The sequence below is a fragment of the Acomys minous genome (assembly GCF_964271855.1).
Source record: "Acomys minous genome assembly, chromosome: 6".
NCBI lineage: Eukaryota > Metazoa > Chordata > Mammalia > Rodentia > Muridae > Acomys > Acomys minous.
The window spans coordinates 93,490,975-93,513,701 of NC_140487.1; the positions used below are offsets into that span (position 1 = coordinate 93,490,975).

At 50.8% G+C, this 22,727-nt stretch overlaps 2 protein-coding genes and 1 long non-coding RNA gene across 5 annotated transcripts; 1 reads left to right on the plus strand and 2 right to left on the minus strand.

The window, feature by feature from the left end:
* The first annotated feature begins 3,885 nt into the window (after positions 1–3,885).
* On the plus strand, positions 3,886–14,202 carry POMGNT1 (protein O-linked mannose N-acetylglucosaminyltransferase 1 (beta 1,2-)). 3 transcript variants are annotated; one of them, XM_084787393.1, is made up of 22 exons: positions 3,886–4,035; positions 4,505–4,674; positions 5,276–5,390; positions 5,513–5,631; positions 6,006–6,071; positions 6,159–6,272; positions 7,027–7,144; positions 7,342–7,440; positions 7,591–7,718; positions 8,043–8,113; positions 8,938–9,013; positions 9,174–9,257; positions 9,338–9,379; positions 9,573–9,631; positions 9,879–9,951; positions 10,041–10,169; positions 10,251–10,376; positions 12,213–12,277; positions 12,481–12,525; positions 12,757–12,892; positions 13,350–13,459; positions 13,546–14,202. In XM_084787393.1, the coding sequence occupies exons 2-22, from the start codon at positions 4,555–4,557 to the stop codon at positions 13,631–13,633; spliced, it is 1,983 nt and encodes a 660-aa protein (XP_084643519.1). In that variant the 5' UTR covers positions 3,886–4,035; positions 4,505–4,554; the 3' UTR covers positions 13,634–14,202. The 3 variants fall into 3 exon arrangements, with proteins under 3 accessions (XP_084643519.1, XP_084643521.1, XP_084643520.1); XM_084787395.1 differs by lacking the exon at positions 3,886–4,035 and adding an exon at positions 5,002–5,064 and having other exon boundaries at positions 4,549–4,674; XM_084787394.1 differs by lacking the exons at positions 3,886–4,035; positions 4,505–4,674 and adding an exon at positions 4,850–5,064.
* LOC311600568 lies at positions 12,813–13,341 on the minus strand. Its single transcript, XR_014780281.1, has 3 exons — positions 13,045–13,341; positions 12,979–13,011; positions 12,813–12,912 (listed from the first exon to the last, which is right to left on the minus strand). It is a non-coding gene; the product is annotated as an uncharacterized lncRNA (long non-coding RNA).
* Positions 14,203–16,668: 2,466 nt separating the features above from the next.
* On the minus strand, positions 16,669–22,727 carry TSPAN1 (tetraspanin 1). The gene is made up of 8 exons (XM_084787396.1): positions 22,579–22,727; positions 22,099–22,163; positions 19,435–19,641; positions 19,190–19,264; positions 18,973–19,071; positions 18,532–18,687; positions 18,192–18,275; positions 16,669–17,933 (listed from the first exon to the last, which is right to left on the minus strand). Exons 2-8 carry the CDS (start codon positions 22,153–22,155, stop codon positions 17,886–17,888), a joined length of 726 nt encoding a protein of 241 aa, XP_084643522.1. The 5' UTR covers positions 22,156–22,163; positions 22,579–22,727; the 3' UTR covers positions 16,669–17,885.

Consider the following 22,727-nt stretch of genomic DNA (forward strand, 5'->3'; position numbering starts at 1 on the left):
TGCTGAATGAAAAGTAGAATGAAGAAAAAAAAAAAAAGTAGAATGCCCCAGTCAGAGCTAACACGGCTATAGAGGGTGTGGAAGGCTTTTCTGCTGTGTCTGTTACAGGGGCTAGAATATAGCCGCTCAGTTTAAAAACACCTCCCAGCATTTAGAAATCAGATCGAAGAATAGGAGATCAATACCCCTGGCCAATGAGAAGCAACCAGTATTAAAATTGAAGGGATCTACAGGTCTTGATCTTGATTTTACATGGGTTTACAAAGGAGGTGCTTCCTAGCCTGCCTCTAAGTACGGACGATCTGAAAACCTTGGGAAGTTAGGGTCTGAGATCCTGCATTGCCCCACCCACCACCCACCCTCAAGACAAGGTTTCTCTGTGTAGCCCAGTACACACTCTGTAGACCAGGCTAGCCTCAAACTAAGAGATCCTTCTGTCCCTGCCTCCCGAGGAGTGCTGGAGTGCTTGGATTAAAGATATGTGCCTGGCACAGTGTGTGTGTGTGTGTGTACAGAGAGGGTTCTGGAACTTACTTGCTATGTAGAGTAGGCCAGCTTTAGAGATCCACCTGCCACTGCCTTACCAATATAGGGATTAAAATCCTTTTTAAGGATTTATTTTCTATTTTAATTACATGTATTTGTGTGTATATTCACATGGGATACTGCACAAGGACAGGTGTCTAAGAAGCCACAGGAGGGCATCAGATCCCTGGAAGTTGGACTTAACAGTTGGGAGCTGTGCAGCTTGGGTGCTGAGAACTGAACTCAGGTCCTCTCTAAGAGCAGCGTGTGCTCTTACCTGCACTCTTACCTGCTGAGCTATCCTCTGCAGCTCTGGGAGTCTGTATTTCTAAGAAGCTAGAGGGGGTGGCCATGCTACTCCTCTGAGGACCACATTAAGTAACACCAGCAGGACACTAAGCTATTTGGCCTTAATTCTACAGCCATGAGAAACTGTTTTGTTCTGTTTGGGATTTTAATCCAAGCATTTCCAGCCCAGCCCACCATTACAGAAAGATTTACAATGAAAAAGTACCTCTTCCTCAGGCAGCAGTGGCGCAGTTTAATCCCAGCAGAAGCAGACAGATCTTTGTGAGTTTGAGGCCAGCCTGGTCTACAGAGTGAGTTCCATGACAGCCAAGGCTGTTACACAGAGAAACCCTGTTTCAAAGAACCAAAACCAACCAAGCAAACAAACAAAAATAAATAAATGAAATGAAAGAGAAAAAAAAAGCACCCCTTCCCTCTACTCTTTCACACCTCTGGGCCCTACTTCCCAAAGGCAACCCACTTTCACTTTGTTGTTGTTTTGTAGTTTTTGTTTGCGCCTCTTTAACTACTCATAATTCTAGATTTTTGTTCATTAGTTTTTGCGGCATGCATATACGTATGTGTCTCTGTGTGGAAATGTACAGGTAAAGTACAGGTGCCCCCAGAGGTCAGAAGAGACCTTTGGTCCCCCTAGAGTTGGGGTTACTGGCAATTGTAAGCCATCTGCTGCAGCAGTTAGGAGCTGGTGCACATCCTCCTGTGAGAGCAGTATGTGCTTGTGACTGCTAAGCCACCGTTCCACTCTAACCACCCATAGTTCTAAATTTAAATATTATATACTGACTTCCCATGAATATAGGGATGCTTTTTTATTTATTTATTTATTTATTTATTTATTTATTTATTTATTTATTTTGGTTTTTCAAGACAAGGTTTCTCTGTGTAGCCTTGACTGTCCTGGACTCACTTTGTAGACCAGACTGGCCTTGAACTCACAGAGATCTACCCGCCTCTGCCTCCCCGAGTGCTGGGATTAAAGGCTCAGCCACCAGACCCAGCTTACTCTGGACTTTTCAAGGAGCAAGGAAGATCGAAGCAAAACTGTAAGTCAAGGAGACTAGCTAGGAACCGAAAACAACCCAAAGTGCCTGGGCTGGCTGGCTGGAGAAAACGTGATCATAACAGGCACAAGTGAAAGAATTGCACAACCGATTAACTCATTCATTTCAAATGGTACTCAATACTGGTTTTTGGTTTGGTTTTTTAGAGACAGGGTTTCTCTGTGTATCCTTGGTTGTCCTGGACTCACTTTGTAGACCAGGCTGGCCTCAAACTCACAATATTGTTTTTGGGGGGGTTTTTTTGTTGTTGTTTTTTTGTTTTTTGTTTTTGTTTTTGTTTTTGTTTTTTGAGACAGAGTTTCTCTGTGTAGCCTTGGCTGTCCTGGACCCGCTTTGCAGACCAGGCTGGCCTCCAACTCACAGCAATCCACCTGCCTCTGCCTCCCGAGTGCTGGGATTATAGGTGTGTGCCACCATGCCCGGCTGGTTTTTTGTTTTGTTTTGTTTTGTTTAAAGCAAATTATTTTAACTATCATGACAGTTGATTTCAACTGACATCACTGGGAAAAGACAAAGGGGGTTCCAGTCAAATGGCTCGATACAATTTACCAAGGAAGGGAATCCAAAAGAGACCTGAGAGCAGGTGGAGATGATGCCAATGGCTGTGAGCCTCTGGGTCCAGCAGAGAGACGCTGCAGGCAGGTGGACAGAGGAGAGCCTGAAGCCCAGAAGACACATGTGGGCAATAATGGAGATCATGAGTGGATGATATCTCATGGAGAGTAAGCTTGGGCACAGAAGAGGGCCAGAAACTGTGTGAACTTTTGCTTGTTGGATTTTAGAATTTGCTAAACAAGCTGGGTGGTGGTGGCACACGCCTTTAATCCCAGCACTCAGGAGGCAGAGGCAGGAGGATCTCTGTGAGTTCGAGGCCAGCCTGGTCTACAAAGTGAGTCTAGGACAGCCAAGGCTACACAGAGAAACCCTGTCTCAAAAAACAAAACAACAAAAAAAGAACTTGCAAAACAACAACAAAAACAACACACAAAAACCTTGTTTTATTTCTGAATGTATTTATTTATAATCTTGGGTGTCTGGAGAGATGGAACAGAGGTTAAAAGCACTGTCTGCTCTTCCAGAGGTCCTGAGTTCAATTCCCAACAACCACAAGGTGGCCCACAACCATCTATAATAGGATCTGATGCCCTCTTCTGGCCTGCAGGCACACATGTAGGCAGAACACCGTATACATAATAAATAAGTAAATTTAAAAAAAAATCTTGGGTCTCACATTGTAGATCAAGTTGGCCTTGAATCTATGGCAATCCTCCTGCCTCAGCCTCCTGAGTGTTGGGAATGCGTAAGTCAGCTACCAGGGTGAGCTCTTAGCATCTTGCTATGAAGAGTTCTTCGCTCACCACTACAGGAGTACGACACCACACCCAACCTGACAAGCACCGTTACCATGCTGAAAGATACCAACACTCTATGCCAGGAGGGAGGTAAAACTTGGAGAGAGATAGATAGATAGATAGATAGATAGATAGATAGATAAAGTCATTGCTATTGCTGGGCGTGGTGGAGCATGCCTTTAATGCCAGCACTCAGGAGGCCAGCCAGGTCTACAAAAGAGAGTTCCAGGACAGCCAGAGTAAACCCTATCTCGAAAAACAAAAATACGAAAAATAATTTTTAGTCTCTCTTTAAAGAATGGGGTAGCCACAGCGCCTATCACTCATGGCTTATGGAATGAGTTGACTAACGGCCAGGGCTCCAAACAGTCGTGGAGCAGGTTCCTAACCCTCTCCTCCTCCGGCCGGAAGCAGCCTTGCGGGGGGGGGGGGCGTGCCAGGCCTCGCGCTGCAGCCCTCGGATCCCGGAGCGCCCAATGCGCCGGCCCGAGGCCTCGGCAAGCCGCTAGCTCCGGGCTCCGCCGTGCGGGGGACGTGCTCGCGCCGGCCGGGACGCCGCGGGAGAGGCAGCGCACGCCGCAGACGCCCGGCCGCGGCCGCCGCCGCCGCCCTAAGCGCCGCCCGCCGCCCTCTCACCCCGCGGCGGCGGCGGCGGCGGAAGCGGCGGGGCGGGCCGGCCGGGGCCGGGGCGGGGCGCGAGCGGCATGGAGGAGGCGGAGGCCGCGGCGCGCTGGGCCGAGCTGTGCGGGCCCGAGCGCGGCCCGAGCGGGGCCCGGGGCCCCTGAGCCGTGAGTGCCTCTGGATGCGGGTCCCACAGAAGGGTGATGCAGGCTAGGTGGGGGCTTCGGAAGCCTCCGGCGTCCCTGAGCCCCTGGGAGGAGAGGGGCTGAGCCAGATGGGATGGGGCGAGGGTGAAGGAATGGGGCGCCGGGAGGTCGCTGTCACTGGTCCACGCCAGGACTGGGATTTGGACCTTTTTAAGGGACTGAGGAATCGTGAGAGTTGAGTTTCTGGCCTCTGCCTCTGAGGCCCAGAGCCTGGCTGGACTCAGTCCTTCTAGCCCTCTGGGAATTTTTCAGTTGATCCAACTCCTCTAAAGATTTTCAGGCCAGCCCCAGAGAAGTTGAGCCACGTTGCCTAGGTCACACAGCCGAGCAGTTTGTTGAGAGAAGTGTTACTAAGAAGTCCACGTCTCACCAGAGGGATTAGATTTTTGAGAGAAGCGTCTTACTCCATGTGATTCTACGGTCCCCTCAGATCCCTTAAGTCATGGACTGGCCGGGACAGGGGTGACTCCCTAATCCAGTATGGATGACTGGAAGCCTAGTCCCCTCATCAAGCCCTTTGGGGCCAGGAAGAAACGGAGCTGGTATCTTACCTGGAAGTATAAACTGACAAACCAGAGGGCCCTGCGGAGATTCTGTCAGGTAAATGATGTCCCGTGTGTCCCGAAGGCTGGCCTCCTAACTTCACCCTAGCATAGGCTGTGGACTGACTAAGTGCCTTGGCCACCAGGAAGAGGCAGCAGATCCCTGAAGGGGAAACGTCCGTATGTCCCCGTCTTTCTCAGGCAATGGTTTATAGACCCAGGATTCTGGAATCAGAACCTGAGTCTGACCTCCTAGGCATCCAACAGCAACCAGCAGTGTGGTCAGGCGGGCTTTGCCCCGACACCCAACGGTCAGCCAGTGTGACCGACGTTCTATGTCTTCTGACTCTCCGCTGTGGTTCTCGGGTCCTGAATCCATCTCTAGGAACTAGTTATGGAGGGGACCAAAGAAGTCAAGGATTCAAATGGAAAAACACAAGAGCTCTGGGTAGGGAGGGCCTGGTGGAGGGAGACCTGTGAGGGGGGGAAATTCTCGGGGCAGATGGCCACAAACTCCTATCCTGATTGAGAACCAGGAAAAGAAGAGAACAGGTCCCAGGTTCTTTCTCCCTGTGTCCTCTACAGCCAGGGTCATACTTTCCAGAAGCCTCTGCGATCTGGAGAGGGTGTGCCTCAGCCATCCCCACCTTTCCACTCAGACAGGGGCTGTGCTTTTCTTGCTGGTGACTGTCATTGTCAACATCAAGTTGATCCTAGACACTCGGAGAGCCATCAGCGAAGCCAGTGACGACCCGGAACCAGAAGAAGACTATGGTGGGGACCCCTGGCTGAGGGTGGGGGGAAGGGGAGTCCTGGGATCTCGTGGCAGGAATGGCATGCAGATCCCACAGTGAGGAGACGTTACCCATGCCTGTTCCTGACAACTCCCTCTCCAGATGAGGCCCTAGGACGCCTGGAGTCCCCTCAGCGCAGAGGCAGCAGTCCCCGACGGGTTCTGGATGTAGAAGTGTACTCAAGTAGAAGCAAAGTGTACGTGGCAGTGGATGGCACCACGGTGAGTGGGCCGACAGCCTCGGTCCGCGTTCAGCCCGTGGAGGGAGCTCCAGCCCTCCGTCTAATGGCTTCTACGGGTTAGGATGAAGTAAGAGGTATCTGAGATGTCTCAGAAGTGATCCGGCACGTAAGCAGGCAGCTAACAACCTTGGTTTACCTGTTATGTAACCACTCCCTAGTCCCTTTGCCTTCAGTCTTGGGCCAGATACTGGGGTTATGGGACTTGCCTTTCCCGATGGCCTCACTGGCAGAGGATTATGGGAAATTCAGAGTTAAAGAGAAATAGTGACCGGGCATGGTGTGTTTTGTGCTTATAAGACGGAGCCACCATAAATGGCAGAGGTGAAAAGCTGGGTTTTGTTTCTGCCACTGTAGGTGCTAGAAGATGAGGCCCGAGAGCAAGGCCGAGGCATCCATGTCATTGTCCTCAATCAGGCCACGGTGAGCTTAAGGATGGGGGACCCAGAAGGCTGAAGCTGGTCCCTCCGTCCTGGTAACACTATCTCACAAGAGGTTTGCTCCTGCCAGGGTCATGTGATGGCAAAGCGTGTATTTGACACGTACTCTCCTCATGAAGATGAGGCCATGGTGCTGTTCCTCAACATGGTGTCACCCGGCCGTGTGTTGATCTGCACCGTTAAGGTCAGTGAAGTCTCCCTAGCTCTGTTCTCTGAGCCCCTTGCTCTGACTTTGCTTGGGGGAATAGGAAGAACATCTAGAGAAAGGTGGTTCAAGTTCTAGTCCGCTCCGTGGAGCTCACATCCCAGAGATAGCAATAAAGCAGTCAGCTTAGCCAGTATTGCCAGGCATGTCAGGTAAGGCAGAAGATAAGGAGGTAGAATGAGGTACGCGGCTGCAGCTTAGGCCGGGAAGGCCTTTATTGGGAAGTAGTGTATGAATAAAGGACTGGAAAAAGAGAGAAATAAGCCAGGAGGTTGTTTGAAGGAAGACTGTCCCCAGGTAGAAACTTCTGGAATGATCAGTGCAAAAGGCCCGGAAGTAGGGAAGTACCTGGCAAGCTTGAGGGACAGCGAGGATGCCAATGGAGTTAGAAAAGAAAGGGGCTGGTGGTGATGGCGCACACGTTTAATCCCAGCACTTGGGAGGCAGAGGCAGGTGGATCCCTGTGAGTTCAAGGCCAGCCTGGTCTACAAAGTGAGTCCAGGACAGCCAAGGCTACACAGAGAAACCTTGTCTCGAAAAACCAAAAACCAAACCAAACAAAACAAAAACCCAAAGGGTAAACAACAACAACAAAACACAACCCAAAGAGTATTGTTGAAGTCATTCAGTGAGCCAACTTAAATAAAAGTGCTTGAAACGCACCCAGTACTCCATAAGGCCAGGGCTCCTGGACCCACACAAGTCATGGTGACTATCTCCCTTGGTCCTCTAGGATGAGGGCTCCTTCCACCTCAAAGACACAGCCAAGGCTCTGCTGAGGAGCCTGGGAAGCCAGGCAGGCCCTGCCCTTGGCTGGAGGGACACCTGGGCCTTCGTGGGACGAAAAGGAGGTGCGGCTGTCCAACCTGTGGTTGGTGGTACCAACCTGTGGTACCAAGGGAGGAGCAGAACAGTAAGATAGGGCCTCGTGGGCTGGGAGTATACAGGAGTCAGTGGTAGTCCTTTGGGTGAAAGTGGGCTAGGAGTTGGGAAGACACCCTGTACTCAAGTCTGGGCCTTCATATTTCTTATTCCTGCCTTCGGCCAGGTCCTGTACTTGGTGAGAAACATTCTAAGTCTCCCGCCCTCTCCTCCTGGGGTGACCCTGTCCTGCTGAAGACAGATGTGCCACTGAGCTCCACTGAAGGTAGGGTTAGTGGGGGCTGGGCTCGGGTAATGTTTGCGCAGAGAACGGGCGTTTGCATCCTCCTTGAGGCTGTGCTTTCCTTGACGGTGTGCCTGGGGTTCCCCAGCGCAGCTGGTGTCGTGCCCTCACGCTGTCAACTTCCTCCCTTAGAGGCTGAGTGTCGCTGGGCAGACACGGAGCTGAACCGCCGCCGCAGGCGCTTCTGCAGCAAAGTCGAGGGCTATGGGAGCGTATGCAGCTGCAAGGACCCAACACCCATTGAGTTCAGCCCTGACCCGGTAAGTGGGGCCAAAGTATCGAGGTTTGGACTCCTTCCCAGCTTAGCAAGGGGCCTTAGGAACAAGCCACAGCTTAGATTTTTCTCCACCTTGACCTGGTAGGAACTGAGGGTATATGTGTACTGAACGCTGAAGGCAGGCTGGGGTGAGGCAAGCCTTGTCACCAGGGTTGAGTTGGACTGTGTGTGGAAAGACAAGACCAAGGAAGACCCCCTGGCCCCTCACTGTCTGCTCTGAGGCCTTCACTGCACTAGCACTTCTTCCCCTAAATGGAGGTTCTAGTTGGAAGGGGGAAAAGGGAAGCTAAATCTGTTTCTCACACAGCTTCCAGACAATAAGGTCCTCAATGTGCCTGTGGCTGTCATTGCAGGAAACCGACCCAATTACCTGTACAGGTAAGCCTGGAAGCAGACTGTACTCAACACTAAACAGGGGTGCTCAGGAAGTGGGTGGGTGCTTAGCTCTCCTTCCTGTACAAGGAACACTCTCCCTCTCCCTCTCCCTTTCTTTCTCTTTGTTTTGTTTGAGACAGGGTTTCTCTGTGTAGCCTTGGCTGTCCTGGACTTGCTTTGTAGACCAGGCTAGACTCGAACTCACAGAGATCCACCTGCCTCTGCCTCCCAAGTGCTAGAATTAAAGGCGTGCACCTCTACACCTGACCTTTTTTTATTATTATTATTCATTTTTAAAATTTTACGTGCATTTGTGTTTTGTTTGCATATATGTCTCTGTGTAAGGGTGTTGGATCTCCTGAAGCAGGAGTTACAGACAGTTATGAGCTGCCAAGTGGGAGCTAGGAATTGAACCTGGGTCCTCTGGAAGAGCAGCCAGTGCTTTAAAATGCTAAGCCATCTCTCCAGCCCCATACAAGGAACTCTTCTTTACTCTTTTTGTTGTTGTTCTTGTTGTTGTTGTTGTTTGTTTTGTTTTTCAAGACAGAGTTTCTCTGTGTAGCCTTGGCTGTCCTGGACTTGTTTTGTAGACCAGGCTGGCCTCGAACTCATAGCGATCCGCCTACCTCTGCCTCCTGAGTGCTGGGATTAAAGACGTGCGCCACCATGGCCGGCTTCATACAAGGAACTCTTACAGGAGACAAAAGGCAGCAGATGCTAGGCCTGTTCTACATGTGTAAACACAGGACATGTGGGCCTGTTTCTAAACATGGGAGTTGTGAGTTGAGAGGATAAAGAGCCCTAATCTGTTTCCCTGGGCTCCCTAGGATGCTGCGCTCTTTGCTCTCAGCCCAAGGGGTATCTCCACAGATGATAACGGTCTTCATTGATGGCTACTATGAGGTGAGTGGGGCTGGAGGGCCTCAGGCAGAGCAGGACACAAGCCCGTGGGTTCCAGGCAACTGTGATCACTAGGGAGGCCTGCGAAATATAAGAGGCTTGACATGTGGGAGCCACAGAGGAGGGGAAGGTAACACACAGTGACCGATGCCCATGCCCCCAGGAGCCCATGGATGTGGTGGCACTGTTTGGTCTGAGGGGCATCCAGCACACTCCTATCAGCATCAAGAACGCCCGTGTGTCTCAGGTACTCCTTGGCAAGGGTAGAAGGGCAGACACCTGGTCCCGCCCTCTGCCTCAAATCTCATGTGTCCAATTCCCCACCAGCACTACAAGGCCAGCCTCACTGCCACCTTCAACCTATTTCCAGTGAGTACCATGGATACAACCCTTGGGTCTGTGGAGAGAAATTATGTTATGGAGAAAATGTCTCCCTCATCTGGCGTAGCCCTTCTGATCTGAAAGATGGGGTGGGTAGTGGCTGAACATTAAGGCTGGAGACAGAAAGCCACGGATGGGAGCAGCCTCCTTGGAACCACTGTGGTCCCTCCTGTCTCTGTAGGAGGCCAAGTTTGCTGTGGTTCTGGAAGAGGATCTGGACATCGCTGTGGATTTTTTCAGGTGACAGGAGTAGCCCACCATTCAACTGCTCATAAGCTATTTGGGACTTCTGTACTTGGCTGGGTCTCCAGGAAGGATGTAGTGAGGTGCCTTGGGGAGCTTTGAATATGCTCAGAAGTCGGGGGAGAGCTTGCCTTGCTAGGAGGGCAGGTGCTGAGCTTGTACAGAAGGTAGGAAGGAGGAATGGAGGCAGTGGGGCTCAGCGTCATGGTGTTGATGCTGAGCTCTCGAACTCCGGCTTTCTCAGTTTCCTGAGCCAGTCCATCCACTTGCTGGAGGAAGATGACAGCCTGTACTGCATTTCTGCCTGGAATGACCAGGTAGGCTGGGCGGCCAGGGGTTAGTCAGTCAGTGTGGGACTCTGTCAGGGCCTGGAGTTAATGCCTCCTGTGGCACTCCCTGTCCTTAGGGGTATGAACACACGGCTGAGGATCCAGCACTACTGTACCGTGTGGAGACCATGCCTGGCTTGGGATGGGTGCTCAGGAGATCTTTATACAAAGAGGAGCTTGAGCCCAAGTGGCCCACACCAGAAAAGGTACCCAGCCGGACAGGGCGAATGGGCTGGAATCCCTGTCAATCCCAAACCTGTAGCCTTCATAATGTTCTGTGACCCCAGCTGTGGGACTGGGACATGTGGATGCGGATGCCGGAACAGCGCCGGGGCCGAGAGTGCATCATCCCAGATGTTTCCCGATCCTACCACTTTGGCATTGTGGGCCTCAACATGAATGGCTACTTCCATGTGAGTGGGGTCTTAGGAAGTAGGGTGCTGTATGATGTAGTGGTCAAGGACATGGGCTGTGGAGCCTGGCCCTGGCACTGACTAGCCGTGTCAGTCTGCGGGAGTTACTGCTCTGCTTTTGTCAGCCTCTCTATCTGTAAGATGAGGATAAAAAATGCTACCTGCCAAGGGCCAAACATTGATCACAAGCCTTGTGATCCCAGCACTTGAGAAGCTGAGGCAAGAAGAGCATTAGTTTGAGGCGATCTGAGCTACAAAGTGAAAACCCAGCCTCAGAAAACAAAAACAATAGCCGGGCAGTAGTGGTACATTCCTTTAATCCCAGCACTCGGGAGGCAGAGGCAGGCAGATCTCTGTGAGTTCAAAGCCAGCCTGGTCCACAGAGCTAGTTCCAGGCAGCCAGCAGCTACACAGAGAAACCCTGTCTCAGAAATAAAGAAAAAAGGAAAAAGAAAAAGGCCAGGCGTGGTGGTGCATACCTTTAATTCCAGCACTTGGGAGGCAGGTGGATCTCTATGAGTTTGAGACCAGCCTGGTCTACAGAGTTCCAGGACAGCCAGAGCTATACAGAGGAACCCTGTCTTGAAAAGCCAAAAAAGAAAGAAAGAAAGTGCATTTGAAAGTCCAGCTAAGGACTGGAAGAGATGGCTCAGCGGTTAAAAGCACTGGCTGCTCTTCTAGAGGTCCTGAGTTCAATTCTCAGCAACCACGTGGTGGCTCACAACCATCTATTATGTGACCTCATGCCTTCTGGCCTACAGGGGTACAAGCATACAGAGCACTGTATATATACATACATACATACATACATACATACATACATACATACATACATACATACATACATCTTAAAAAAAAAAAGTCCAACTGAGAGCTGCAGATCAGTGCTTAAGAGCATGGACTGCTCTTCCAGATGACCAGGGTATAATTCCCAGCACCCACATGGCAGGGCAGCTCACAACTGTCTGTAGTTTCAGGAACCTGACACACTTACAGACAGATAAGACATGCAGGCAAAACACCAATGTACATAAAATTAAAAAAAAATTTTTTTTGGTTTTCTTTTTTTTTCTTTTTTTGATACAGAGTTTCTCTGTATAGCCTTGGCTGTCCTGAACTCCCTTTATAGACCAGGCTGTCCTCGAACTTACAGAGATTCACCTGTCTCTGCCTCCTGAGTGCTGGGATTAAAGGCGTGCTCCACCACACCGGCTTAAAAAATAAATAATTTTTTTAAAAAGAAAAGTCCAGCTGAAAGGGTTGTATTTAATTTGGAACCTGCTAGAAGCCAAAAAGACCCCCAGAGGAAGCTAATAAAAGCCATATTTCCTAAGGAAGGACAGTGCTTCTTCAGGTCACTCAGAGAACTTGAGTCTGGCTTGCTTCCTTCTGACCTGCTATTGGCTACATCCGCAGAAGGGGCGTCTCTGCCTGCCTGTCTCTATTTTTGTGTATGAGTGTATCTGCATGTCTGCACCCGACCCCCTTTTGTTTTCTTAGGCAGAGTCTCTTGTAGCCCCACCTGTCTCCCGACTGTGTAGCTGAGGCTGAGCTTCTGATCCTCCTGCCTCCATCTTTCTTTACTTCTAAGGCTCTGCAGCAAAGCTGGGGAAAACCAGTGAGAACAGGGCTAGTTCATGGGTCACTTGTGTGAGCCGAGGGACCGACCCACATTAAAGCTAGTAAGAGCTTGCCAAAGAAGATGGAGAGCCTGGAGGAGATCACAGGGCGCTCGGCAGGCTTAGGACTCCGTTGTTTCGGGCCGGGTGGATCTGTAGCAGGTCAGCGAGCACGCTGGCCCGGCTACAGCCGTGCGTATCCTCATTCCTGTTTCAGGAGGCCTACTTCAAGAAGCACAAGTTCAACACAGTTCCAGGTGTCCAGCTCAGGAATGTGGACAGGTAGAGACGGGCAGCAGCTTAAGGGGGTGAATACCTGAAGGTTTGAAGACCGGTCCTTGCTAGTTCTTTCCTGTCTAGGGCCTTTTGAGTCTTTGCCTCAGACCTGCTGTGCCTTTTCCCCATGTGACCCTTTGCCCTGCCCATTCTTTTCCGTGGACCTGGGGGCCTCTCCTTCTCTTGATTCATTTCTTCTTCCCCTTCAGTCTGAAGAAAGAAGCTTATGAAGTGGAAATTCACAGGCTGCTCAGGTATGGCCTAGGACAACCGGGATGCCTGGCAGGGAGTAAGGACTCAAATGCTGGCTTTCTTGGTACCACAATCTGTGGGCACTATAGAAAATGGAAGCCACAGGTCTCTAGTACAAACAATATTAAGAGCCCCAAGATGGTAGCAACAGCATTTACTCAAGCCCCGGACCCTGTGTGTCACCTCTAGGAAGTATGTCCTGTCTTGGCCTCACTTTTCTACCCCCAATGCAGTGAGGCAGAGGTTTTGGACCACAGCAAGGACCCTTGTGGAGACTCCTTCCTGCCAGACACAGAGGGCCATACCTATGTGGCTTTTATCCGAATGGAGAGAGATGATGACTTCACCACCTGGACTCAGCTTGCCAAGGTGCCCGTGCTCACCTAGCCCTCCACCAAGCATGTGCTGCCCCAGCTAGCGACCTCCACCAAGCATGTGCTGTCCCAGCTAGTGACCTCCACCAAGCATGTGCTGTCCCAGCTAGTGACCTCCACCAAGCATGTGCTGCCCCAGCTAGCGACAGTCCTTTGTTGTAGACTCTTTAACCTCAGACCCTTCTCATGTACCCAAGAACCTCACTTCCTGGCTGGGTGTGATGGTGTGGTGATGCACGCCTTTAGTCCCAGCATTTGGGAGGCAGAGGCAGGTGGATCCCTGTGAGTTCAAGCTCAGCCTGGTCTACAAAAGAGCCTCGCTTCTAAACCCCTTGCTCACATCCATACTCCAGAGGATGCTTCCTCATGAAGACTGAGGCAGCTGCAAGACCCTCAGAGGACCGTCTCCACAGCTTCCTGACCAGCTCTTTCCCATATTCTGTCTCTGCCAGTGCCTCCATATTTGGGACCTGGATGTTCGTGGCAACCACCGGGGCCTGTGGAGATTATTTCGGAAGAAGAACCACTTCTTGGTGGTGGGGGTCCCAGCCTCCCCTTACTCGTGAGTCACCCTCTTCTGCCGTAGGAAAGTCCTCCTGAGGCTGAAGCATGTCCTCTCCTCTGTATCATGCTTCTGTTACGTTTCAGAGTGAAAAAGCCACCATCAGTCACCCCCATTTTCCTGGAGCCACCCCCAAAGGAAGAAGGAGCCCCAGGGGCCGCTGAACAAACATGAAGCCTCCTCCAGGACCCTGCAGGGCTGGGTACTGTGTACCCCCAGGCAGGCTAGCCCGCTGCCCTATCCTGTAGGATTTTGTAGATGCTGGTAGGGGTTAGGGCTGGTTTGTTTTTAACATGGGTTTAATTACTAACTCTTATGGGAACGATCCCCTCCAACACCCCTGTTCCTGAGTTTAAGGTCTATTTATTTACTTCCTGTTGGAGAAGGGCAGGGGAGTACCCAGGACCTCTTTGGGATCCCTGGGTAACTGATCCGCTCTTTCACACCCCGTCCTCCCAGGCCTGGCTCAGAACCTATTTATTGACTGTCCTGAGGGCCTTGGGAATAGGCCCAGCCTGGGGCCTTTACTCCTCTCTAGGCCAGGATGCTGCCCTGAGGGTGGGACTGGCTCATACTCAGGAAACTGCTGTGCCCAGCTGATGGACAGGCCCATCTGGGGCCCATGTGCTGACAGACTCACTCAGAGACCCTTAGACACTGGACCAGGCCTCCTTTCAGCCTTCTCTTTGTCCAGATTTCCAAAGCTGGATAAAGGTGATCATTGATTAAAAAAGGAGAAAACCTCTGAAGTGTGTTTTGTGGGGAGCACGGCGTGGTGGTGAGGGAGAGAATCATTTGGATGAAAGGTCACATGGTGGGTTTTTTTTTGTTTTGTTTTGTTTTTTTAAATTTTTTTTGTTTTACTGTCTGCCATAGTTTATCTTCTGTGTGAAACCATTTGGCCACCAGGGGATGCCCAAGTCTCAAGCTTCAAACCTTCTGTTTTTATTGTTTTAAACAGGCTCCTCCCTGGGACCACCTAACTTTATCCCTTTCCTTCTTGGGCCTTAGCGCCAAGCAGCCATCTTACATCCCTTCCTTGCCATTTTACTAGCAGGCTGGTTCTTTGTTTGTTTGTCTGGACCCAGCACCTGTCTTCAGAAATAGCTAAGAGAGCCCAAAACAGATGAGTGGCAGTGTGTGAGGGAGTGGGAGAGAGCAGGGAAATGGCTGGGCCAGCACCAGTGTAGGCCACAGGGGTGTGGGAGCTGATTATCTGGGCAGGCAGACATAGCGGCAAGGGTGTCTGTGGCCGTCTGGTGTGGTTTGTTTGTTTTTTCCCGGGACAGTGTTTCTCTGTGTAGCCCTGGCTGTCCTGGACTCACTCTGTAGACCAGGCTGGCCTCGAACTCACAGCGATCCACCTGCCTCTACCTCCCAAGTGCTGGGATTAAAGGCGTGCGCCACTACCGCCCGGCTGGCCATCTGGTTGTGTGCAGAATTCCATATAGGGATGTTTTTCTGGAGAAAAGAGCCATGGTTTTTTTTATTAGATTCTCAAGAGGCTAGTAACTCAAACGAGCATAGAAAGGCCTAAGTTAGTCACCAGAAAATGGACAGCATGGTCCATTGGGAGTCAGATAGCCCAAGGCAGGGGAACATGGCCTTTAAATTAAAGGCTCTGAAGGCCAAAGATTGGGACCTAAGTAGATCACACTGTAAGAAAGGGTGTAGATCTTTTGCCAAGGAGTCAGGAACTCACTGGAATTCCTGTCCTATCTGTTTGCTGTCCCAGACTCTCTCACTGGTGCCAGGAGCTCCGCACAGCATTGGCATCGGCACAGTATGACTTTGATATTGCTCACGGCCCTGACTCCTTCAGTGTTTGCTGGAGCTAGCGATAGTGTTTCAGGTGGCAAAGCAGACACAGGAGAAACAATTAGTCCATGAAGCAGCAGCCCTCCCTGGGCAAACAAATCTACCTCACCCCTGCTTCCACACAGGCACCTGCAGGAGGAATAGAGGGGTTGTGTGTGAGGCACGGTCTGCTGGCACAGGGCGAAGGCCAACTTAATTCCCTACCTAGACCCTCGTAGATCCTTGGTCAGCCTCCACTGACTGAAGCTGTGTGGCTCTGGCCAAGTCTGTTCTTTTTTGGGCCTAGCAAGTGGGCGATAGCTGTAGGCAGCTCTGGAAAAGCCCACAGAGACAGATGGGGAGGAGGGGCAGACAGGGAGCCAAAGGGAAAGGAGAGGGGAAGCCAGCTAGTCAAACTGGGATTTGCTTGGTAGCAGCCACTGTCCTGTCCTGTGGCAACAGCCTTTTTCTTTAGGGTTGCCTCTTGAAGTTCTGAGGCATTCAATTTTTCTTTTCTTTTTTTCTTTTTATTTTCTATAGTTGTTGTTATTTGTTTGTTTGTTTTTCCGACACAGGGTCTCTCTGTGTTAGACTTAGCAGTCCTGGACTTGCTTTATAGACCAGGCTGGCCTCAATCTCTTAGCAATCCTCCTGCCTCTGTCTCCCGAATGCTGGGATTAAAGGCGTGCACTACCATGCCTAGCCTCTTTTATTTTTAAAATTTTTTTATTTTATGTACATTGGTGTTCTGCTTGTAAGTGTGTGTCCAGGGGTGTCAAATTCCCGGAACTAGAGTGACAGACGGTTGTGAGCTGCCATGTGGGTGCTGGGAATTGAACTCAGGAACTTTGGAAGAGCAGCCAGTGCTCTTAAGCATTGAGCCATCTCTCCAGCCCGCGCCCCCCCCCCTTTCTGTTTCTCTCTCTCTCTCTCTCTCTCTCTCTCTCTCTCTCTCTCTCTCTCTCTCTCTCTCTCTCTCTCTCTCTCTCTCTTTAAATAAAGACATCAGGATTTTTGTCATGGACATCCTGGTCAGGTTCTTCAGGTTAAACTATCACTGTGACAAGCAAGCTCTGCCTAGTTACAGGAGTCAAACTGCTCAAAATCTTGGCCTGAGCTTTTCAGCTGAAAATTTCTGGGACCCTGGCAGTTAAAGACTAAGTAAGAGTAGGGATGTACTTCAAGCAGTATGTGCTTGCCCAGTACGCATGAAACCGGGTGTGATCCCATTACCTCATAAAACCAGGTGTGGTGGTGCATACCTGTGAACCCAGCACTTAGGAGATGGAGGCAGGGATTCAAAGTCATTCTCAACTATATAGAAAGTTCAAGGTCAGTCAGTATGGGCTGTATGAGACTCCTCCCCACCCCATCTCAAAGCAAAACCAACAAAGTGAGATCTAGGCAAGGTGTCACGGTGCACAATTTTAATCCCAGCATTCAGGAGACAGAGGCAGGCAGATCTCTGAGTTGGAGGCCTTCCTGGTCTACAGGGCAAGTTCTAGAACAGTCAGAAACAAGAAAAAAAAAGTGCTGGTGGTGTCTGTAGTGCCATAATTATGCTCTCAGCCCCTACCCTAAGTAAGCCACCATGATCAGCCAGACCACACCCTCCAGCTACGCACTCTCTCTTCAAGATGACGGGAACAGAACTACTATGCCCAGCCACACTCAGGACCCTCGGGGCACAAGTCTGGAATGTCTGAAGAACTGGTTAATTGGCGATAAAAATGTTTAAACCAACTCCCTCTCCCCCAAAAGATACAAATCTTGAGAGGAATGGGTAGGCCAACACCAAAGAATAAATGATTTGGGAATTCCCCCAAACTAGGGCACACAGCTTAGCCCTACTTCTCAGAGTTCCTGGAGGGCTCCAGAAAGCGGCTCCACCCCCACAGCCCTGAGACGGATTCTGTCCTCCCCTCCTTGACTTGGCACAAGCTTGTTATTTTCATAGCTTTCCAGTCCAGTGCCCTTCACCAGGAGGGAGAACTTTCAGGACAAAGCCCTCTCATGATACATAATGGTAGACCAACCCAGCTCCCACTTTCCCAGTGCCCTTCCAGGCCTGAGGCCCAAATACCTACCTCACTTCCCTTCCACCCTGCTGAGTCCAGCCTCAGAAACTGCAATTGGGCATTCGGTGCAATTTAGGCAGTCTGGGCCCGTGTCTCCAAGCATACACAGTCCAGATAGACTACATTCATTAGTTTATAGGGTTCAAAATGCCTTCTATACATTCATTGTATGACTTGGTGGTGCTTGAAATGCCCAGGCTGTAAGTGCCTTCATCCACGGTGGAGTGCTGGGATCATCAAGAGCCACTTTTACACGAAGAGAGTGTCAAGGGTTGAAGAAAAGACTCAGGAGATGGGCAGACATGGCTGCCTCTGAGACTCTGGGACAGATCCTCCCCCCTCCCCCCACCAGTGGAAGAACAAGGCAGACACACAGACCACAAGAGGCGGCCCCTATTTCGCCCCAAGTCCAGAACAGCAAAGGCGAATCCACTCCAGCCCAGATGACATTGTTAGCTTTCATCTCCACCCTCATCACTGCTGCTTAGCTGCGCCGAGTGCCTCTTCCTGGTTTCCATGTGGCGGGAGCAAGTCGGGAGGAAGAGGCCATCTTATTTCAGATTGCAGTATAGATACATGGATACAGCCATGGCAGCCAGCTGGTGGGGCGGAACAGGGAAACACAAAAGGGCATGATTGAGATCCTCAAGGGTTCGTTTCTTGTCTGCCCTGAACAGCGCTTATTTTTCTTGATGGTAGAACATATGCTTGGCATCCATACACCCACGGTTAGGTCCTCAGCTCCAGAAAAGAAAACACAAGAAAGCTTTCTCCTCTAGAGAAGCCTCAGAGATGGCCTAATCTGTACAGGTCTGGTGGAGACCGATACTCCAGTTCCGGTCTCCTCCCTGACTTACCTCTAGGGCCGCAACTCCAGCTGCCACACCGCCCACGGTGACTGCATTGGTTCTGATGCCATGCAGAAGCTGATAGAAACAACCCTTGGGAGACAGGAGAAAGTATTTATAGCTGGCAATGTCCTACCTCCAACTCATTTACTACTGTAAGGCCATTAAAGCAATCCCACCCATGCTGGGTGGTGGCAGCTTTAATTTCAGCGCTCAGGAGACAGAGGCAGGTAGATCTCTATTAGCCTGAGGCCATCCTGGACTACAGCCAGGCCTACACAGAGAAACCCTGTCTCAAAAAACCAACCAACCAAAAGCAGTAGCCTCACCTTTCTACCCCAGCACATACCTGTACGTTCATAGTTTGGGCCTTGGCCTCGGTGCATGGCTCATCCACTGTTCCGTTGGCAGGGTTGGCACAACAGTATTGGGGAAAGACTCCATAATCTTGGACGAAACGTGAGCTGTTAAAATCTGTGTAGTTGTTGAAGCCACAGCACTTCAGCTGTAGAGAAAATGGCATTCGTGACTGATGGTGCCTTGGTTTTGTCTTTTAAAGATCTATTTATTCATTATGTATACAGTGCTCTGCCTACATGTACACCAATAGGCCAGAAGAGGGCATCAGATCACGTTATAGATGGTTGTGAGCCACCATGTGGTTGCTGGGAATTGAACTCAGGACCTCTGGAAGGGCAGGCGGTGCTCTTAACCACTGAGCCATCTCTCCAGCCTGATGCCTTGTTTTTCATGCCCCTCTCCACGTCCAAATCCTCCCAGCCCACCTTACCCCTTCCATGGTAGAGTTCCACACTTGGGTGAAGTCAGTCTGGTAGCCGTAGTCTTTTCTGATGGCAGGCACCACCACCAATGTTAGGAATTGTTCAGCCTGGATGGGTCAGGCCAGTATTAAGAGACTGGTAGGGAAAGTCGTCACTCACAGGCCACCTCCCACTTCTCAGGGCTTTGCTCGATTGTTCCTCCCTTGCCCCATCCCCATGCCTCACCATTGTGGTGTACACCAAAGCAACCACAGCAGCCGCAAGCTCCGCAATGAAGATGATGAGGAGGATGGAAAAGAACTGGGTGGGAAACAAGAAAATGCCTTTTAGGGAGACATGCCTTCCTTGCCCTGCGCACTACTCCCCACCCATGGTCAGGTTTTGGGATCCCCAGAGGCTGGTGTCAGGGATGAAAGGACCCTCAGCTGGAGGGGGGTGGGGGAGTGGGGGGGGAGATGGGTCTGACACACCATCATGAGTGCACACTTGTTCTCAGAGTGAGCACCGTAGCATCCCAGGAAACCAAGAATGAAGATCACAACGCCCGCCGCGATGAGGAAATAGCCCACGTTGACAAACTGCATGGCACTTGATGACAGCGACCCAAAGGTCTGCAGGAAGGACGGCCCATCGACGGACACCCAGATTCCCACAGCCAGCAGGGCCGCACCACAGAGCTGGGGACAGAAGTCAGGTTTTGAAACAGTGCTAGCAAACGGTCCCCTTTACACCATCCAGTCAGGAAACTTCCGCTTTTCCTCGACTTGGGAACCTAACAACCTACTGTGCGTGGAGGGAAACATTAACTTGTACCAGAAAGTAGGAGCTGGGACGCTTACAAGGAATGCACCAGTCTGCTCACCTGGGAAGGTAAAAATGAGACCGGTGCTTCTAGAAACAGCTACAGGCTGGAAGGAGGCATATAACTTGGCTTTTACTGTGCTTGGGGTCCTGCCACATAGGTAGGAGAGGAGTGTTTCCTAGTTTTCCAGTGGGTCCAGTCTCTCATTGTCGAGAACAACTGTTCTCTGATACACAGAAGCCGTTGGTGGTGGTGTTGAGCAAGCTCAGTAGTCACTATAGTAACAACAGGGAGAGGCTTCCACCTGTTCGCAGCCTTGAAACAGGGCGAGGTTGGGAGGTACATTCACTCAAAGGCCCCGTTTGATCCCCCCCTCCAGGGTGGACCAGCTGCCAGACCCACTCCTTTTTCACCCAGATCGCTGCCTGATGGAGGCAGAGCAGGACACTGACTCAACCTGAGGTCTCAGAGGCGGTCTTGAGGCTCTGAAGGCCTTCCATGAAGGCTCTGGACCCACAGGCTCCTAGCCAACCTTTGCCAACCCCGGGTCTTTGATGGATGAATCAGCCTGAAGCTGATGCTGACGTGTGCCCAGCTCTCACTGTCCAGCTAAGGAGCCGAGTCTGGCATGGGGGTAAAGAGATATATATTGTGACTATATCCCAGGATGTTTGCTTAAGGACAAGAGAGCTGGGCTTCCAGCCTACAGGGTCAAATTTCAAGGAGCCTGGCTTTCCTACCTTGTTCTGCCCAGTCTGGCAAGGCCTGGGCAACAGAGAACAGAAACAAAACTGGATTTGCCTTTAACCCTATCAGGCCAGAGCCCTGGCTTTCTCAATTGTTGAAATCCTAGTATTTCCTTTAGTTATATGAATAAAACGCAGTTCACGGCAGCCAAGGGAAGCCGGAGGGACAGACCACACGGAGCCAACGAGACTACCCACCTTTTGCCCAATTTCTCTAAGCTGGTACTTTCTCTCCTTCACTCATTAATCTCTGGTGGCATCAGCCCCTGACCACTGTTTCCTCAGACTTCTTGTTTTCCTTCCTTCCTACCTTCTGTTCCTTGTCTCCTTCATGATGGCTATTTTTCTGTTCAACCCTAATATTTCCAGTTTCCAAGAACTCAATTTTTTTTTTTTTAGATCAGGGGTTCCATGGGTGGGAAGGGATACTCCGAAGATGGTGGGTGGAAGGTAGACTTCCCTTAAGATTTCCAGGGTCCCAGCCCACCCCTATGACTTCATTGGCTAACCACAAGCACGTGACTTTCAAATATCCATGCACCTCTTTTGGGTGCACAGGAGCCTGGGGGTTGACCCCTCCTCACACCTGCCTCTGTCTGTTCCACCACCCCTCTGTCACCTTTGTTTACTGTGTCCCTCTTTTCTTATCTCTGTCTCTATCTCCAAGGGCTTGGGCCTCATGGCTCAGCTTCTTAAACAAACCCTGTATAATCTGTTCCTGGTTTTTAAAACAATATCAAATGTCATTTCCTTTGGGCCTTCCTATGCACTTTATAGCTCCTCCACCCAATGCAAATTTCCAGCTTCAGCTACTTCCTCCAGGAAGCATTTTCCTTCCAGGCTGGCTTCAAACCCCTCCAGGGCCTCCCTTAGCCTTGGTGGTAAATCTGAAAGTACCACTTTGCAATTATCAGTGCGTATAGCAATTATCAGCCTATTGGACGACTATCAGCCTATCAGGTTTACCGGTCCCAAGATCCTCAAGGGCAATGAATGGCCTTGCTCTCCGTCTGCTCTAACACAGCATCGGGTCTTAGTCAACGAATATGTTTGCCTTTTAGTTTGTAGCTTCATGCGTGCTGAGCAAATGCTCTATCTCTAAGCAGACAATCACAGCTCCTTAAAATGCTTGGCCAGCCAATGAATGTTTATTAAAAGCACAAAGGTTGCTAAGAGGCATGGACTCCCCTCTCCTTTCAACTTCTCAGTGTATGGTGGCCTTTTGCACTATAAACTTAAGCAGATCCCTTTTCCTCTATGAACCGTGAATGCCTGTTTAAAAGGGGGGCTGGGGGGGTCCCTCCTGATAGGCTATCCTGCCCTAGACGGATCCTTCCTGGGAGTTGAGAACCTTACACTTCTCCATCCCTAACCTCCCCATCTTCACCCTAACATCTGTGTGGCAGCCGGGCTGTTGTTAGTGGGATCAGGAAGCAGCAGTGGGGAAGACCTCCTACTTCCTGCTCAAAAAGGAAAATTCGCACGGCAGCGCCTGGGTACCCAGCCCCCCATTCTCTTGCCTGGGCTCCTCAGATCATGACCCGCTTTTGTAGGGGACCCAAGAAGCCCACAACCTTCATACTTACAAAAATGAGCAGGTTGAAGAGGAACATCATGACCTTAATGAATTTGAAGCACTGCATTGTGGGTCCTGGGAAACAGACATGTACAAGTTAGGGCCTCCCGTCCCACCTGCCCTGGGCGGGCCTTGCTTTTCGAACTCTGGCATGCCAGACTCTAGCATCCTGTGACTTCTCACCAAACTCCCCCTGCGTCCGGCCTCTGATATCTCAGAACTGTTCCCATCCTCCTGACACCCATGCCCACCTGTACTAATTCTCAGATCCCAACATCCCCAGATTTCCAACACAGGCACTCCAAGCCTGACTCCCACACTGCAGGCCACTCAGTGCCCTTTCCTGACACCCATCTCTTCTGGTCCTCTTCCTAGACCAGCACAGACACTTCAGGACCCACCCAAAGGCTTTTTTTTTTCTTTCTAGCACCCCAAACCTGTTTCTGGACTGGTATCCATTCCTAGGTTAATCTCTCTCCTGTGCCATCACCTGCTCAGGGCTCCTGGCAATAGGTTCTGAACAGGGTTTTCTGCACTCCCGAAGGAACAGAACAGCTCCAGGAAACTGCCACTTAAGTGTGCTGCCAGAGTGATGAGGCCTCGGCTAGTCTTCACACAACACTGCACACCTGCAGGTGG